The following is a 15,953-nucleotide window of genomic DNA, read 5'->3' on the forward strand; positions in this document are numbered from 1 at the left end:
CACATTCAATGTAAGAGATAAGCATTGGGGGTGGGTGGGGGGGGGAGTGGGGTGGAGGGCATAAAATCTACAGTTTTATGACTAATATCGAAATTGTTTGGGTGGTAGAAATAGATCGAAACCTAAAGCAAAAGAACAGATAACATGACTAAAATAGGTGAAGGTCTTTGGTCAGACAAAGTCAGCACCAAAACCTAATCTTCGGTTTTTCTCTTGACATGGTATTATCAACTTCTATGACTGATATCATTTAACATTTCTATAGCTAATATAATTAAGAGTTAATAGCTTTGATTACGATGACAAATAAGCAATTAATTAGATCGATGTCAAAAAAAAAAAAAGAAGCAATTAATTAGATCTTTCTTCTATGATGAACGTACTTGTACTTCCTTATACTGTAGTCTGTAGATATTCTTTCCACGTAGAAAGGGAAACCAACCAAACAAAAAAAAGAAATTCTAATACGGATGAAGTTCATGTCCTATCATCACTCGTTATCTTCATTAATTTTTGCTTGTTCATTTTGGTTTCTTTTTTTTTGGGACTTGGGACACTTTGTTCATTTTATTTTCTTCCTGCCTTGGTTTTTTTTTACGAGAAAGATTTCGTTTCTTCTTTTTCAAAAAGTTGTAGTTTATGACCTGTAACATATAGTATAATTATATTTCTTGTACAAAAGTTAACTGCGAAACTCTGGTTCAATAGCTAATCCAACATACATTAAAATTGTTGATGTCTGTAACATGCTTATTTTAAGATGGATTTATTTGTTAATTTACTCGGTAAGAAAAGTCGAGCCGCTTTATTTTCCAATATCGCTTTAACGAGTAGTAGTAGTTAAAGAAGTAGGGTAAGATTGTTGGCCACTTGAGTCGTTTGTGACACAGAATTTACACGTATTATATCCTTTTCGATAATAACGTCATAAAACCAATGATGAATTTGACCAAAAGTAATTAGATATTTCTTTTTCATTTATTAATTCTATGAAGCAATTATCAGGGAAAGATAAGCTTTTTTTAGACGGTGCAAAATGTCTCTTCCTCATTGGCTCGAGTTGGCATCATGTGTCTACACCATTAGATATTAAGGGCAAAATTAAATCCGATCTCTTAGCAGGGTTCTTAACTGATTTGACACTTTTTTATTTTTATTTTTTTTACATTTTTTGACTAAAAGACGGTTCTTATATCTTTTATTTAAGTGACAATTCTTAGCTTTTTTTAGTTAAAATCTAAAAAAAACTAAGAACCGTCTCTTAACCGAAGTTAAGAGCCTCAGTTAAGAGACTGAGGTTAATCATGATCTAAAATTACAGATTAATCGATCTAGTAGTACTTTCTCGTAATATATTTTTGTAATCTTTTGCGGAAAAAAAATAGAATGTGGTCTTAGAATACTTTTTTTTTGGCTAAAGATTAGAATACTAATTTAGTGTAGTTTAAAAATACTATTGTTGTTGACAAATTTTTTTTTATAAATAAAATCTGTCCGAAAAATCAGAAATCAAATACGGTTACAAGCTTGTTTTGAACAAAATATTGAAATCAAACTATTAAGCTTCGTCCGCTCACTAAACTTGACACATTCTGCTAGTTTTTTTTTCGAAATCCTTTGATATCGGTAGCCGTTCTCTACCCAACGTGATTCTCGAGAAAGTGAGGTTCTCTTCGCTGCCTCGGATGCCGGGAGTTCTCTTGACGTTTCCGGAGTAGCTAGTTCCCGATGATCTCCACTAAGCTTATAACTTTTTCTGTCTACGAAGCGTAAGAGGATTGAAGGGGAGGTTTCAAATACTTACCAAAGCTTTGCCTACGCCACCAAAGCTGGTTTGTATGTAACGCTACACGACGCTTTGAAGCGCATCCCATATCGAGCAAAATGTTAGTCGTAAAACAACGTTTATTTTAGGACTTATGACTAGGTTTGATTCTCGTGGTCGTGGAATGTTATATAAATACGTGTAAATATCGGATGCGAAGTATCACAGTTTCATCAGAGATGTTTTTTTTTTTCACTATCTGATTTTTATTAAAAGAACCAAGTCCGAAAAGGCAAGGTCAAGTCACCAACATAGGAAACCCTAAACAAAAGCCCAAACCAAAGGAAATCCACACCCAAAGCCCAATAACAGGCAACCCAAAAAAGAAACGACACCTAATGTCCACAACGTGTTTAACTCCAACAACGGAGTAACCACGTGTCGCCCATGCCTCCATCGCTTTCACCGCCTCGAGGATCAAGGCCGGTGCGCATCCGACGATACACCGGAATCCTCCATCTCCCACCAGAGTCATCTCGGAAACACGAAACTCCACTGTCTTTCTCGACTTCAATCTCCTCCACCGAACCAAACAAAGCAATTAAAACCACCGGAATCCACCGGGAATTCAACCACAACCACCGAGAAAGCCACCTCCAACGACTGTATTGGAAGATAAAGGCTTCATCAGCTAAGTACATACCCTGAGCTTCGGAGAGCATCAATCGATTAGAACCGAGATCTCGTCCAAACCCATACTTGACTTCATAATAAAAACCAACTTTAATCAAGATCAATCCTCCAATCGAACTCGGACTGTCTGTCCGAAGAGGAAATCAATCGATGGTGAGAATGAGAGAACGAGACTAGCGGAGCTTAGGGAGCCGGGATAATCCCGGGAGAAAATCATCAACACCGCCAAAAAAATAAAGCTGGATGCTTCCGTCTAGAAGATCGCGGAGCACCAGAGTCTAAGCCAGCTATACTACGGAGGAGATCACCGTTTACCGGAGTCAATATCACAGACCAGAGGGAAGGGGGAAGAAAGGAACCACCACGATTCAGTCTTTCTCTCTCAAGGATTCTTAAGAGAGAAGGGAGAGAGTCTACCATTTCCCTTGAGACAATGCATTCAATTATATCAGAGATGTTTATTAATTTTAGAAGAACCAGACTATTTTCACTGTTTCATACCATAGGTGTACATAGCTATCAAATAAAAACAAAGAACTTTGCGAAACGAAACGTGTAAAAGAAAAAAAATTAAAAAAAATTGCAAAAAACTTTGCGAAACGTGACACCCTACTAATTAATTGAAAATATAGAAGCAGAACTACACGAGGCAAGTCGTGGAGCTTGCAAATACAAACAAGACAAGGAATTATTTTCCGAAATTAAAATTTAATTTTTTGAGAATTTGTCTTCTACTACGGCTCTTATCAGACACCGCAACATTTAAGTAAGCCGCGACGCGTGTGACCTTTTGCTGGGCCAAAATAGGCAGGAACCACCATAAATCAACTGACACGCCAGCTCTTTTTCAACTTTCATGTCCGAAAGCAAAGATATCTCATTCTCTGATTACAACCAGTTGGCTAGTTTTCAGTGGCCGAACTTGATGGTTTTGATTGCCACTTTTCTAAATTTCAAGTCTAATTTACATGTTTATCTCCTATATATAAAGATAAATGTCAACTGAAATTACCTTAAGATTTGTATTGTGGTAAATTTTTTTTTTTCCGAAGATAAGATGAATTCTGTATTAGGTGAAAGCTATAGGTTGGAAAATGTCAAGCATAGATGGCCCAAAATAATTGGTGTTTGTATTAATTAGTCAAAAGAAATATCCGACAAGCAAGGTGAACGAAAACCTTAAACTAATCACGAAAGCAAGAATTAAAGTCGCTATTCACATTACTGCCAGTATTTGTTAAATTGTTATCGTTGTCGTCACCGTGAAGAAAAAAAAATACTATGATCATAATCTCTTTTTCGAAAATAATATAAGAAATATTTGTTTTAAAGGCTTTTTTGGTTGAAACATAGATCATTCTATCTGGTGACAAAGTCCACAAGTGATCAACAATTTAGTTGGCAATAGGTCCACGAAAATTTAGAGTACTTGATTACATTTTTTGTCTCAAAATATATTTGTTTTAGAATGCATAGAGTCCAAATTTTCTCAATGATCTTGTAACATAAAATTCTAATTTGATAAATCAATAAAAGATCTTCAGAAAGAATCAAGAAACGAATATTTGGAGATAGGGCGATCCTATCTAGATATCCTAATTTGGTTTAAAATCAGGATTCATGTGTAAACATTTATAGTATGCAAAAAAATATTTTTCTGATAAAATACATGTAAATACCACAATCTAAATCGCTAAAATGCTCATGTAAACGTTTTTTAAAATATGTAATAATTTAGAAAGAGTGTTTGGGCGTTTCTATTTGGCGATACTTTTGGAAAAGAAAATTAAAAGTGATATTTATAAGAAAGGTTTATAAAATAGCATAGTTATCTAAAAGAAGAAAATAAAAAGGTGGAAATTATTAATCAGTAGTTAGATGATTAGTTCACGTTGAAATGAAACTCGACTTAACAAGTGAAAGCGACGACTCTATAAGCAGCCAAAATCCGCCCCTATTGCTACCTGTCGACACATAAATCGTTTAGCTCAAAAAGAATAAAAAAACTTGCAATAAAGCAACCTAAAGTTTATATCTTATTATATACAACAAAAATTCGAAAAATTCATTATATCATCAAAAAAATTGAACGTAATAATCTTAGCCTCAACACCACATATATAGAGAGCCAGCATCTCAAAAACAGAGATTCAAAAAATATATAAAAAATACATCATAAATCCTCTCAGGTTAGATGACAGAAGGAGGGGAATATTATCTGGCGAGGATGTCAGTAGATCCTTTCATGGCCATGAAGAAGAGCAATCACAATAAGAACAATCAGAGAAGGTTTAGTGACGAGCAGATCAAATCACTTGAGATGATGTTCGAGTCTGAGACAAAGCTTGAGCCAAGGAAGAAGGTTCAGTTAGCCAGAGAGCTTGGCTTGCAGCCTAGGCAAGTGGCTATATGGTTTCAGAACAAGAGGGCTCGTTGGAAATCGAAGCAGCTCGAGACAGAGTTCAACATTCTCAGACAAAACTATAACGACTTGGCTTCTCAGTTTGAGTCACTCAAGAAAGAAAAGCAAGCTTTAGTCTCTGAGGTATTGTTATCTTAACATAATTAATTAAAGAGGTTGATCACATGATTTGATAGAAACCCATGCTTTAATGGTTATAAACTGCAATTAATGATAAAAAAATGTGTTTAATGGTTATAAACTTCAATTAAGGACTGATAATGTGATTAAAAAAAATCTTTGTTTGAATGTTTAACTGAAGCAAGTAATAGATCTTTAATGAGTTGTTGACATGTTATAACTTTTTATGCAGTTGCATAGACTAAACGAAGAGGTGCAGAAAACGCACGAGGAGGAAAGACTGTGTTGTGGTGATCAAGCAGCGGTGGTGGCTCTAAGCAGCACAGATCATGAATCAGAAAACGAAGAGAACACAAGGCGTGAACAGGAGGAGGAGGTTAGGCCAGAGATGGAAGTGTGTGAGAAGGGTGATGATGGGGTTCTGTGTGGTCATCATAATGATGATTATGATGATGGTGGGTACAATAACAACATCAAGAGAGAGTACTTTGGTGGGTTTGAGGAAGAAGCAGATCACCTGATGAACATTGTGGAGCCAGCTGATAGTTGCTTAACATCATCTGATGACTGGGGAGGTTTCAAATCAAATGCTAATCTCTTGGACCAATCCAGCAGCAATTGCCCATGGTGGGATTTTTGGTCATGAAAAAAGCGATAACTTAGTCTTTTGAGCTCAAATATCATATGGTTTTTGTCTGTATAAATTGTGGTAGAAAGAGTAGTATATTCTCCCAGTTAGTCTTTGTAATTCTGTACTAAGTAGTAGTATGAAGTAATTATCATGCTTTGTAGCTAAGTAGCAAGTTTAAGACTTGATTTGGATGAATAATGGATCAAAGGCTGAGAATCATTATATATAATAATATATAGTTTGTGCATCAAGATGTAATGATCAAGACAAGAGCTAAGTTTATGTTTTCATTACAAAACATTTGTATTAGGAACACGAGAAGAATGATGAATGCTAGTTAACAACAACGTCTTCTCAACTGATCGATCTAACCATGCAGACAAATTTACATTTCAGAGATTACCAAAAAAAAATTACATTGCAGAAGAAGTTTACTCGATTCAAGGATTGTATGTAACTTATTACTTATTGATGTGTCCAGAAACTTCTCCCTGCGAAGAACTTTGTTAGTACTTTTTTTACAAAAATTATGCCTCTTCATATCAAACACTTAAACACGACATCGTTGAGCTACAGATCCTATAGGCCTTCTTACGATGTATTCAGCCCCTGTTCGAAAATTACGTGATTCGTGTGCTGTCCGTGGCGAATAAGATCAACTCGGCTAAGTTATACGGCTGTCCGATTTTGTTCCGAATCGAGCGTGAAAAACCGATTACGCGTCCGCGTTATTAAAAAATCGTTGGGACCATAACGATTACGTTACGCGGGATATGTTTTCTAGCCCAAATGTATTTTGGCCCATTCATCAAAAACATTATTAATTGACTAAGTTTTGCCCCGACAACCAAACATCACGTCTCTTCTATTTGTTTTTTTTTTGTTACTAGTCAACTGTATCTTCTATTTGTTCATCTTATGAACTTTATGGTGTTTTTTTTGTAAAAGAACTTATGGTGTTTGTTTGATTTATCTATTCATCTTTGTCTCTTAATGAAATTATATGTTTTGCTAGTAAATAAAAATCCTTAATATTTTTGTTTATTTTTCATTGATCAAAACTATATACTTTTTTGGTGATTCTTGTGAGTGGATTGGTTTTTGTTATTGTGTTAAATTTAAATATGATTGAAGAGACAACAATTGAAATAAAAATTCTTTAGATTAAATATGATCTAATTTGGTATTTGTTGAATCTTTTGTATATTTAAAACTAAAAATTATTAAAAATTAGGCTCCGCGTATACCCCGATTTTTTTAATAACTCGCTAGGCCCGGGGTCGTTGCACGGGTAGCGCGTAATGCGTTTCCGAATAGGGTATTCAGCCATATTTCAGGTTTTTGACAAACTATAATACCTTCAAGTGCTATTTCTGTACAATTTTATGACTTGTGATTTATCTGGGCTTTTAAGCAAATTTATTTATAAATGGGCTTTAAGCTCTACAACATGTCTGGCCTTTTGCCAAACTTTAATATCTTCATATATTCCATTATTCGATTATAACCTTGGGCTGGAACTGCACGGTATTTTTTTTTCTGTCGCGATAATTCTTCTTTTTTCATTTTATATAGATTTTTTTAATATAGATCCGATAACGAATTATTTATATATTGCATCGTATTCGTAAGCTAGGGTTTGACAATTGAAAGTTGCCATGTAAGAGGGTCGGTTACTCAGTTGTATACTTTTTTTTTTCTTTTCACTAAAAATCGATCTTTATTAAGGCTAAAAGCCCAACAAACCAAAAGATATAAGGAGAAGCCCAGGAGCTCAGCCAAATAGCACGTTAGGAAAAACCAAAGAAGCCCAAAATAGCCCAAACCAAAAAAAAAGACCCAGAGGAAGGCGGTGCTTGCCTCATCAGAAGAACACGTGTTATACGCCGAAGCTAGGAAAGGACACGCGTCGCCGAGACACCACACGTCTTCACGGTCGGAAAATCGTCGCCGGAGCATCTCTCCGACATCCACCGGACACACCGGAAACATGACACCGAAGAGAAGAACCGTCGGGACGACTTTAGAAAGGAGATGAGCCAAACGTCACAGCCAAGACATCGAAGCACCAACAATTGAAAAATATCAATCGACAGAAGCCGAGAGTAAATCCATCAATCGGAGCCACACAAAGACGCCAAGCTGAAGCCATATCCTCCGCTTATAACAAGGTTTCAGTCCAAAGACACCGACACAGAAATCAATTCTCCTAATAATGAACTCAGACATCTTTAAAGATAAAGAGAAGAGAGAAGATGTAAAAACCCAATCCAAGGGAAGGAGAAAAACATCAGAATCTTAGGCGGAGCTCAACTGAAACCGAAAGAGATCTGAAGCGGAGGAGAAGAGATCTGGATGAATCGGAGATAAAGCCACCATCTTCACCGGAGAGGAAGGTGAAGATGACAGAGCCAAGTGCCAGTAACTCTATCGGAAGGAAAGGTAGGTCACCGGAGCCAAAAGCCAGCCAAGCGATGCTGAGAAAGCCACCGATGTCGGAAAAAGGGCCCAACCACGGGATGACGACGCCGAAGAGTACACGGCAGAGCTATCTCTCTCTGAAAGATATAGGTAGAGAGAAGAGAGAGAAGCTCGTTCATCTGAACCTGTACTCAGTTGTATACTTATTGACATACGTTTCTACAGTTAAATTGTAATGAAATAGAAATATTTTTTATGAAATTTCAAATTTATTACATCCTTCGATGAAATTCAAATATTAATCAGGGTTTGATTACAAAAGTGACAAAGTAATAACAATTTTGTCCAAAAAAAAGACAGTAATAACAAAATTGGTTGTTTTAATTTAAACCAATGTGGTACTGCCTTGCTCTTTGTCTAACTTATTATTCTTAACATTTCTGGTATTCAATAGCAAGCCCTTTGTAATTAAAAAATAGTTGTCTTTTTTTATTAACGTTAGATATATTATGACATTACAAACTCTGAGAAATATTACATAGCCGTCAATTCTACATGTCTTATGAGGTTTCACATTTGGCTGCATCACCTGAGCCGCTCTATCGGATCCATGCTTGACGGTATTCTTTGCGCCATGTTGCAGATCTCTTGTTTGCCGTTTCTCCATTAATTCACATAATTCCGCCTTCTCCGGGAATTGAAACTGAAACCTCCTGGTGTAGAAACATCAATGAACTTTTGATCAAATCACTGTACCAAAAAAACTTTCCACAAAAAAATAGTTGTCTTAAGTTCGTAAAATTTCGTTAAAAATTAGTTCGTAAAATATAATGAAATAATGACAGAGATCGTTTTAGTCAAAAAAATGACAGAGATTGATACAGTCAATTGTTTTTATTTCATACATATTCGAACTTTATTTAATTAATAAGAATTATTCAAAGTGTGCAAAAGGGAGAGCAAATATAATGATGCAGGAGCTTTTGGTAGGGGAATCTCCAAGGTGTAGAGAGACTTTGCATGCAAGTTTTTTTTTGGTCTAATCTTTGCATGCAAGTTGTGTTGACTTAACTTAAGCTTGAAGTTATCTTGTTGTTATCTTAATGAGTTTAGGATTTGAATACCTTGTTTTGTAGTTTATCTAGTTAAGCTTATCCTAATGAGTTTAGGAAACTATGAGTTGTTATATAAGAAGCTATCATGATGTGGTAGAGCTTAACGTGTGTTGAGAGCTTTTAGTTTTTGAGGTTTTCTAAAGGAAATAAAGAGTTCTTGAGTTTGAGATTATTAACTTTGATTGTTGAGCTACGATCATACCTTTGGTTTCAATAATTGGTATCACAGCTTTAATATTGAAATCAAAGACGTTCGAGGAGAGAAGATAACCATGGCAGATTTGTCAATAACCACCTTCAAACCTAAAGAGAATGGTTCCTCGGCAATCAAGTGTCCGATGCTCACCACCACCAACTACACGGTTTGGAGTATGCGCATGAACGTTTTGCTCAAAGTGCATAAGGTTTGGGAAGCAATCGATCAAGGTAGTGATGATGGAGACAAAAGTGATATGGCTCGAGCATTCTTATTTCAATCAATCCTTGAGAGTTTGGTTCTTCAAGTTGGTACTCTAGCAACTACAAAGGAAGTTTGTGATGCGATTAAGACTAGGAATGTAGGAGCTGATAGGGTCCGAGAGGCGAGGTTACAGACGCTTATGGATGAGTTAAATAGGATGAAGATGAAAGATACAGAAACCATAGATGAGTTCTCTGGTAAAATTGCTGAGATATCTTCCAAGTCTGCAGCGTTAGGCGAAATTCTTGATGAACCAAAGCTCGTTAAGAAATTCCTCAGCAGTCTTCCGAAGAAAAAATACATACACATCATAGCTGCGCTTGAACAAGTCCTTGACCTAAACACAACAGGCTTTGAGGATATTGTGGGAAGGTTAAAGGCTTATGAGGAACGAGTTCATGATGAGGATCAACAAGACGATCAAGGAAAGCTCCTATATACTAATACTGACTCTAAAGAACAGCAAGAGAGTTATGGCAGAGGATGAGGCCAAGGTAGTCGCTATAACAACAGAGGACGTGGAAGAGGACGGTGTAATAACCGAACTAACTGGAGACAAGGATGCGACTGGACACAAGGGAGAGATGCATCCAGAGTTGTGTGTTTTCGCTGTGACAAAACAGAACATTACGTCTATGATTGTCTTGACCGTCTGCTTAAGCTCCAGGAGGCACAGGAGACTGAGAATAATAGCACACATGAGGCTAAAGAGTTGATGGTGCATGAGTTGATCTATCTTAATGAATAGAAAGTAGTACCAAGCAAGTTTGAGGCACAATCTGAAGGTGATAATATTTGGTACTTAGACAATGGGGTTAGCAATCATATGACGGAGAATCGAGGCTACTTCACAAGTATAGATGAGTCTATTACTGGAAAGGTGCACTTTGGAGACGACTCACAGATTGACATTAGAGGAAAGGGGTCGATTATGTTTCTTACTAAAGACAGAATGCGGAAGTTCTTGGCTGATGTGTACTACATACCTGAGCTGAAGAGTAAGATAATCAGTCTTGGCCAGGCAACAGAGTCTGGCTGTGAAGTCAAAATGAAAGATGAGTATCTAACACTTCATAATCGTGAAGGAAACCTGTTAGTCAAGTCAGTAAGATGAAAGAATCGACTATACAAGGTCACAATAGAGGTCGAAGGAACAAAGTGTCTCCAACTTGAGAAGGTTAGTGACTCAGCTCTATGGCACGCAAGACTTAGACACATTGGTGTGGATGCCATGAGAGCAATGATGAACAAGGAGATGATCACTGGTATGCCAAGTATGAGTATAGGGAGAGAAACGTGTGCCTCTTTTCTTATGGGAAAGCAAACAAGAGCCTCTTTTCCTAAGGCTACAGCTTATCGAGATACATGTGGTCGATCCTGTTGAGTGAAAAGAGCGAGGCTCTTGAACGCTTCAAGAAGTTCAAACATCTTGTTAAGACAGAAACTGGAGCTAACATTCAAACGTTGCGTACAGACAGGGGTGGAGAGTTCATGTCTCGAGAGTTTCAAGCGTTCTGCGACACACATGGGATCAAACGACATATGACTGCGCCATACTCTCCACAACAGAATGGAGTGGTTGAGAGACGTAACAGGACCCTAATGGAGATGACTAGGAGTATCATGAAAGCTATGAATATACCACACTACTTATGGGGAGAAGCCGTGAGACATTCAACCTACCTGATTAATAGGGTAGCTACTCGAACACTAAAGGATCAGTCTCCATATGAGTGTCTCAAGAAGAAGAAGCCTAATGTGGGGCATCTACGAGTATTTGGCTGTGTGTGTTATGCTAAACGTGACACTCCACACCTTAAGAAGCTGGATGATAGGTCTAGAGAGCTAGTACATCTTGGTGTTGAACCAGGCTCGAAGGCTTATAGGTTATATGATCCGAGGAGTCACAGGGTAGCGGTCAGTTGAGATGTTGTTTTTGATGAAAGCAAGGCTTGGAGTTGGCACAAAGTTGAAAGAAAGGCTTCTGGAGTAACGTGTGAGATCACTTTTCCAACTCATAATGAGGTAATTGTCGCTGAACCCGAAACTGGAGATAGTGAACCTGAAGAAGATGAAGAAGATAGTGACTATGGAGATGATGTCGAGTCAGAGGAGCTTGAAAGACCAATGCTAAGAAGATCAACGAGAACTATCACACGGTCGGGTTACTTGGATGATTATGTTCTTAAGATAGAAGTGCTTGAGACAGAGAGGCTTCTGTTGCTTATCAATGAAGAGCCATGGGACTGGAATGAGGCAAAAGTCGAGAAGGTTTGGAGAGAAGCCTGTGAAGATGAGATTGTGTCTATAAAGAAGAACAAGAGATGGACACTTGTTGAGCTTCCTGCTGGATGTAAAGCTATTGGATTGAAGTGGGTGTTTAAAATTAAACGCAATGCGGATGGGAGTATAAGCAAGTACAAAGCAAGACTTGTAGCTAAAGGCTACGTACAACGTCATGGCGTTGACTACGAAGAAGTGTTTGCCCCTGTCGCAAGGATAGAGACTGTTCGTGTTTTCATTGCGTTGGAAGCATCCAATAGATGGGAAGTTCACCATCTTGACATCAAAACGGCATTCTTACACGGTGATTTAGCTGAAGAGGTGTATGTGTCTCAACCTGATGGTTTCAAGATGAAGGGGAGAGAAGATAAGGTTTACAAGCTTCATAAAGCTCTTTATGGTCTGAAACAAGCTCCAAGAGCTTGGAACATAAAGTTGAAATCCATTCTTAAGGAGTTAAACTTCAGTAAGTGTTCAAAGGAACCCTCTCTCTTCAAGAAAAGAACGCATGGGAGAGATCTGTTAGTTGCCGTTTATGTCGATGATCTTTTGGTGACTGGGTCATGTGTGGAGATCATACGAGAGTTTAAAGCAGAGATGGCGGAGAAGTTTGAGATGACTGATCTTGGAAGGCTTACTTACTATCTAGGGATCAAAATGATCCAGTCTGAGTTTGGCATTGTCTTGAAGCAAGAACGGTATGCGCTCAAGATACTAGAAGAAGCAGGGATGAATGAGTGTAATGCAGTCCAAATACCAATGAATTCAGGCGTGAAGCTATCCAAGGCAGAGGAGGAATAAGACGTCAACGAAACAGAATTTAGGAAGAACATTGGGTGTCTCAGGTACTTGATTCATACGCGTCCTGATCTTGCCTACATCGTAGGAGTTCTGAGTAGATATATGCATAATCCCAAGGTCTCACACGCAGTGGCGTTAAAGCAAGTACTTAGGTATGTTCGAGGGAGCTACTCTCTCGGCTTGTTTTATAAAAGAGAGAACAAGAAAGGGCTTGTAGGATATAGTGATAGCAGCTACAATGTTGATCCTAATGATGGAAGAAGCACAACCGGTTTTATCTTCTACTTCAACGAGTGCCCTGTATCTTGGTGTTCGATGAAACAAGAAATTGTGGCTTCATCTTCGTGTGAGGCTGAGTTCATGGCAGCGACGGAGGCAGCTAAGCAAGCTATCTGGCTTCAAGAGCTTATAGGCGAGATTGTGGATGAGCCTAACAAAGCAATGATACTGATCGACAACAAGTCTGCTATTCCCTTGACTAAGAATCCGGTATTTCATGGTAGGAGCAAGCATATTCACAAACGGTTTCATTTTATTAGAGAGTGTGTAGAAGATGGGCTGGTAGCCATGAAACATGTAGCTGGTAAGGAGCAGAAGGCTGATATCTTGACTAAGAGGCACTTGGGAGATGTAAGTTCAAGGAGATGAGAGACTTCATTGGTGTTCAAGAAGTGAAGAAAGAAGACATCAAGCTTAAGGGGGAGAATGTTGACTTAACTTAAGCTTGAAGTTATCTTGTTGTTATCCTAATGAGTTTAGGATTTGAATATCTTGTTTTGTAGTTATCTAGTTAAGCTTATCCTAATGAGTTTAGGAAACTATGAGTTGTTATATAAGAAGCTATCATGATGTGCTAGAGCTTAACGTGTGTTGAGAGCTTTTAGTTTTTGAGGTTTTCTAAAGGCAATAAAGAGTTCTTGAGTTTGAGATTATTAACTTTGATTGTTGAGCTACGATCATACCTTTGGTTTCAATAAGTTGAGTCTATGCGACTCCAACCAGTGCCTTGCCTAGAGTATTAGGGCCTAAGGCAAAAATACTCCATTTTTATCATAGATAATAATACAAATTCTAATCCTAGTGTAATAATAATTTTTAATATAAAATGTAAATAAAACTTGGTATTTTGTTATTTCATATTTTCAAGTTACTATATAAAAAATATTTATAGAAAGTTCCAGTGGAAATGTAATATTTTTTTATGGGAAAAGAAAAAAATATATATATATATATCTAACTTTTAAACAAACCAACAAATTTCAGAGTATGAAAAAAAAGCCTGTGTCCATGACAATAAATGAAACCAGAAAAGACGGTTTGAATTATTTAGAAGAAAACTTAAGTTTTTTGCTAATGACTATCAACAAATATGGGGCCCTAAAATTTTCTAATACAAATGGGGCCTGAGGCTCAAAACATATATCATTCGCACGGCTCTGACTCCAACGATACACTACAATCATCAGAATCAAATCTTCACCCAACTTAGACTGTGCGATTGAATATTAATATACTTCAGTGCATTATTTTATCTCATTCTTTTCTTTTTTAGTTGATTTTATTTCCTTTTTGATAGTACGTAAGACACAATACGATGCATGCACAATGATTTGATTTGGAAAACGCGAGACGCAGATATGAAATATATATGTTAATTATATTTATCGATCTATGTCGTTCATACGTGCGTACACATGAAGCACCGAATATCTATTGTGCCTAACATTATTAGTTATAAACTTATAACTAGATTTTGACCCGCGCTTTTAAGCGCGAGTTTGTTTTCGAAATTAAATATTTTTTTAATATGAATTTCTATATAAAATAGTGTAAAATTCTAGACACATTTATGTGGAATCGTGAACCGAACCATATCAAACTGAAAACACACAAAACCCAAATTAAAATAAATTTTATAAATAACCGAGTTGATTCTATATCTGGAGAGCCGAATAACTGAAACCGAATAGAAAATCAAATGGATGCCTGAATTTTAAAATACAAATTATATACCTACAAATAATAAATTATATTTAATTTCTAAATAACCAAATATCCTAAAATTACTATTTATAAAAAAATTACCTGTAAAGCTGAATAACCCAAATTTTTATTCAAAATATTTAAAATTATCCAAATTATCTGATATTTTTATTCGAACAAACCGAATTACCTGATATTTAAACTAAAAATCTTAATTATCCAGCAATTTTCATCTACAAACCTGAAATTACTTGAAAGCCAGAATTAAACCGGAACAGAACTGGACCCATTTTTGAGATATTAGCCGGATTCAAACTACGCTACCGAACCAAAGCAAAACCTAAATAACCCAACTAAAACCAAACCGAACTTTGTAAATATATGAACGGTTCCCAAATTTCTAAAACCAAACATTAAAAACCAACTGATATGTTTCCATCAATTTTAGATTTAATGAAAACCTATTAATTAAAAATCAGATAAAATTCAAAAACTCGCCATTAAACATATGAACCGACACATGTTGTCCAGATTAAAACCCAGAAAAACATTAAAAAACTTTTTAAATTGACTAAAATTCTCATGTATTTTATAATAATACATAAAACTAAATAAAATATTCGATTTCTTCAGGTAAAAAACCAGAAAAATCTGATAAGACCTTTTAAAAATTTTATTAGACTTTTTATATATTTTATAATAATACATAAAACTAAATAAACTATTTGATTTGTCATATGAAGTACATGTATATGAAATCAAATTATAGTTTAGAAATATATGAAATAGGGTTTAGGATATATGGCTTAAAAGTTTATGGAAATATGGTTTAGGGTATAGGGTTTGATTTATACTGGAAATATGATAAAAGTCTCTAGAAAATATGTATTTAAACAAATACATATAGATTCAAGAAAATACATGAAAATGGTGAGAGTCAAATGAGTAAATACTATATGGTTTATGGTATAGGGATTTGGTTTGTATTGGAAATATGCATACTACCTTTGAACATATTTTGTAAGTTCATACACACTTTTTTTTAAAAAAAATAGCCTACCAACTAATTTCATCACGGCGGGTAGTATTTTGATTTTTTATATATGTTTGGTTATATAAGGTCAAAAATATGTATATTTCATATTATTAATTTGTTTTGACTTTTTCCTTACGTAATGAAGTGAACATTAATGCACTTAAAATATTGAGATGTGTAAAAGGATGTGTTAGATGCAAAAATATCGGGTGATACCAGTTGG

The 15,953-nt window shown here is 36.1% G+C and overlaps 2 protein-coding genes across 2 annotated transcripts; both read left to right on the top strand.

The window, feature by feature from the left end:
* Positions 1 to 4,472: 4,472 nt before the first annotated feature.
* LOC106416219 (homeobox-leucine zipper protein ATHB-7) lies at positions 4,473 to 5,882 on the top strand. The gene is made up of 2 exons (XM_013857073.2): positions 4,473 to 5,003; positions 5,233 to 5,882. The coding sequence occupies exons 1-2, from the start codon at positions 4,653 to 4,655 to the stop codon at positions 5,644 to 5,646; spliced, it is 765 nt and encodes a 254-aa protein (XP_013712527.1). The 5' UTR covers positions 4,473 to 4,652; the 3' UTR covers positions 5,647 to 5,882.
* Positions 5,883 to 12,813: 6,931 nt separating this feature from the next.
* LOC125585276 (secreted RxLR effector protein 161-like) lies at positions 12,814 to 13,359 on the top strand. The gene has a single exon (XM_048754050.1). It carries the CDS (start codon positions 12,814 to 12,816, stop codon positions 13,357 to 13,359), a length of 546 nt encoding a protein of 181 aa, XP_048610007.1.
* Positions 13,360 to 15,953: the final 2,594 nt, after the last annotated feature.

The sequence above is a fragment of the Brassica napus genome, chromosome C4, assembly GCF_020379485.1.
Source record: "Brassica napus cultivar Da-Ae chromosome C4, Da-Ae, whole genome shotgun sequence".
In the NCBI taxonomy this organism is placed as follows: domain Eukaryota; kingdom Viridiplantae; phylum Streptophyta; class Magnoliopsida; order Brassicales; family Brassicaceae; genus Brassica; species Brassica napus.